Source organism: Suricata suricatta, chromosome 1 (assembly GCF_006229205.1).
Source record: "Suricata suricatta isolate VVHF042 chromosome 1, meerkat_22Aug2017_6uvM2_HiC, whole genome shotgun sequence".
Lineage (NCBI taxonomy): Eukaryota > Metazoa > Chordata > Mammalia > Carnivora > Herpestidae > Suricata > Suricata suricatta.
The window spans coordinates 192359402-192362586 of NC_043700.1; the positions used below are offsets into that span (position 1 = coordinate 192359402).

At 68.9% G+C, this 3185-nt stretch overlaps 1 protein-coding gene across 1 annotated transcript in view; it reads left to right on the forward strand.

The window, feature by feature from the left end:
• Positions 1-175: 175 nt before the first annotated feature.
• Positions 176-3185, forward strand: part of MFSD10 (major facilitator superfamily domain containing 10) — a 4567-nt gene continuing 1557 nt past the window's right edge. Inside the window, exons 1-9 of the mRNA XM_029949376.1 lie at positions 176-281; positions 849-1049; positions 1153-1249; positions 1426-1529; positions 1781-1939; positions 2022-2183; positions 2420-2528; positions 2616-2727; positions 2890-2998. Of these exons, the coding sequence (XP_029805236.1) occupies positions 876-1049; positions 1153-1249; positions 1426-1529; positions 1781-1939; positions 2022-2183; positions 2420-2528; positions 2616-2727; positions 2890-2998 (1026 nt within the window). The 5' untranslated portion in view covers positions 176-281; positions 849-875. The remainder of the gene's footprint in view (positions 282-848; positions 1050-1152; positions 1250-1425; positions 1530-1780; positions 1940-2021; positions 2184-2419; positions 2529-2615; positions 2728-2889; positions 2999-3185) is intronic.

Genomic DNA, 3185 nt, shown 5'->3' on the forward strand with positions numbered 1-3185 from the left:
CCGGGCTCCGCCCCACGCGCAGAGCCGCCGAGCCGCGGTGGGTGGGCGAGCGGCGGGGAGGGACCCCAGACGACGGCGCATTGAAGGCTGGGGCCACTCCGGACCCGCCCGCACTCGGCTCGCCAGCCGGAAGAGGAAGCGGGCGGCCGCCACTTCCGGGACGAGAGGGGGCGTGGTCGGCGCGCTCCCGCCCCCGGCTGCGTGCCCGCGGTCCATTCCGCATCCGTCCATCAGTTCGTGAGTCTGACCATCTGTCCGCCCTGAGCGCGCGGCCGCGGCAGGTGCAGGGCGGGGCTGCTCCCGCGTCCGCCCAGGATGCGAGCCGGGTGGGGGTGGGGGTCTTGGGCGGGGCAGAGGGCTGGAGGCCGAGATTCTGGGCGGGGCGGGGTGTGGAGTGGGGACTGAGGGCCGGGATTCCGGGCGGGGATCGTGTTCTCCAGGATGCGGGGACACCGTCCGAGCCGCCCTCCGCCCGGGCCTCAGTTTCCCGGCCTACTCCGCTAGAGGACCTGGGGCGGCTGCGTGGGGTAGACTGGTGCCCGGGCCCTGATGCCCCCAACCCGGCCCCTTGGGACGGTTGGCATCGGTGGCTGCGGTTTCTTTGCGCAATTCATCAGCCTAACTTTCTTACTGCCTGGCATGGGGAGAGGGTGCACAGAGGGACCCTTGTGTTGGGTAACGGGAGCCGGATAGCAGGGCGGGCAGGCACTCCCTTTAGGGTGCTTGCTGGCTGTTAACGGGTTGGGGTTATGGTGAGGACTGGGGGCCTGGGTTTCCCCCGGTCTAGGGTAGGCATCTGGCTCTGGGGTGCCTAGAGGTCACCTCATACAGACCGGCCACACTCTCAGCCAGGTGGGATTGGAGCAGCCCCCACCATGGGCTGGGGAGCAGGAGGGAGCTGCACCCCGCGCCCACCCATCCGCCAGCAGCCTGTACAGGAGCCCCGAGTGATCACCGTGGTCTTCCTCGGCCTCCTGCTGGACCTCCTGGCCTTCACTCTGCTGTTGCCCCTGCTGCCAGGACTGCTGGAGAGCCACGGCCGTGCCCACGTGAGCCCTCCCCCATGTCTGGAGGACCCCTGACTCCCACAGTGGCTGCCCACTGCCCCATCGGAGACCCCCCCCAACCCTTTTCACATGCCTTGTTCCCCAGGATCCCCTCTATGGCTCGTGGCAGCGAGGTGTGGACTGGTTTGCCGCAGCCATCAGGATGCCAGCGGAGAAGAGGTACAACAGTGTCCTGTTCGGAGGTATGGCCCCCAGTCCCACGCTGGGGCCCCTGGGGTCCTTGTCCCTGCTTTCCTGCTCCTGGGCACCATCTGCCCCCTTTCCACGTGCAGTGTCCACTCTCGGCGGGGCCCACCCAGCATCACCAGACCCATGAGGACAGGCCGAGTCGTGTGACCCAAATGTCTGTCTCTTTCAGGTCTGATCGGCTCGGTCTTCTCCTTCCTGCAGTTCCTCTTGGCACCAGTCACTGGGGCAGTCTCGGACTGTCTCGGGAGGCGCCCAGTGATGCTGCTGTCCCTGGTATGGGTGCCCACCTCTCACTCCCCCACCCCCCGCAGTGGCTCTTTCTGCCCCCTGGGTGTGCTGCTTGGGTGCTGGCCCCCGTGGCTAAGGCAGGGTCTCCCAGAGCTGCTCCGTGTCCATGGGGACATTGGGAACACGAGGACCCTGGGCGCTCCAGAACAGGGCCGGGTCCAAACGGTTTACCTGGGTTTGCCGGCCCAATCTGGGCCCCTCCTGGCCTCAAGTGACCACACTTGCCCTGGTGACAGGCAGGCCTGGCCACCTCGTATGCCGTGTGGGCCGCCTCGAAGAGCTTCGCAGCCTTCCTGGCCTCCAGGGTGATTGGGGGCATCAGCAAGGGGAACGTCAGCCTCTCCACGGCCGTCGTTGCCGACCTGGGCTCCCCTTCCGCCCGCAGCCGAGGCCTGGTGCGTGCGCCGGGATGAGGTGGGGGGGGTTCCCTGCCTGGGGTCTCCCCAGCCCTCCTGGCTCAGGCGGCCTTCCCCCCAGGCAGTCATCGGAGTGGCCTTCTCGCTGGGCTTCACGCTGGGGCCCATGCTGGGCGCCTTCCTGCCTGCGGACATGGTACCCTGGCTCGCTTTGCTCTTTGCTGCCTGCGACCTGCTGTTTATTTTCTGCTTCCTGCCGGAGACGCTGCCCCCGGAGAAGCGGGTAAGGTGGGTCCCAGAACCTGCTGGCGGGCCCCAGGGCAGGGGGCTCCGTTCTGTGGGCACGTGGGGACACCCGGGAAGGCTGGGCTGGCCTCTCCTTCGGCGCAGGCGTTCTTGGGGCCACACTGCCTCTGGGGACCCCTGCCTCTTGGACCGGACCGCTGACCAGGCTCCAGGTTCCGGCCGTGGCCCTCCCCAGATGCCTGGCCGGCCTCCCCAGTCCCACCCCCTCCCCAGGCACCCTCCATCGGCCCGGGGTTCCGGGCGGCCGCAGACCTGCTCAGCCCCGTGGCCCTGCTCCGTTTCTCGGCCGTGGCCCGTGGCCAGGACCCAACTGCTGGAGACGGTAAAGAGCCGGGGACCCCCTTCGGGAGGGCAGGACCGCCGCGTTCTCAGGCTGCGGGCCCCTTACAGCGCTCTCCGTGCTCCCCAGGTCTCAGTCGCCTCCGCCGCCTGGGCCTGGTGTATTTCCTCTACCTCTTCCTGTTCTCGGGCCTGGAGTTCACCCTGAGCTTCCTCGCTCACCAGCGCTTCCAGTTCAGCAGGTACGGACGCCCACCTGCCTGCCTCACTTCAGTGACCAGTGACGCCCGGCCTGGCCCGGCCTGGGTGGGGGGAGGCGCTGGCTGAGGCCCAGTGGAGCATGGCCGGCAGGGGTGGGGCCATCAGGCCGAGGCACTCACGGCGCCCCGCCCCCCCGCCCCCAGCCTGCAGCAGGGGAAGATGTTTTTCTTCATCGGCCTCACCATGGCCACCGTGCAGGGCACCTACGCCCGAAGGATCAGCCCCGGCAGGGAGATTGCGGCGGTGAAGCGGGTATGAGCACGGCCCCCCCCGGGAAGTGGGGGGCAGGCCGTGTCCCGAGTCCCACTGGAGGCAGCAGGGGTGGGTCCTGAGCGCTGCCGTGCCCCCCGCAGGCCATCTTGCTGCTGGTGCCCGCCTTCCTCCTCATCGGCTGGGGACTCATGCTGCCCGCGCTGGGCCTGGGGCTGCTGCTCTACTC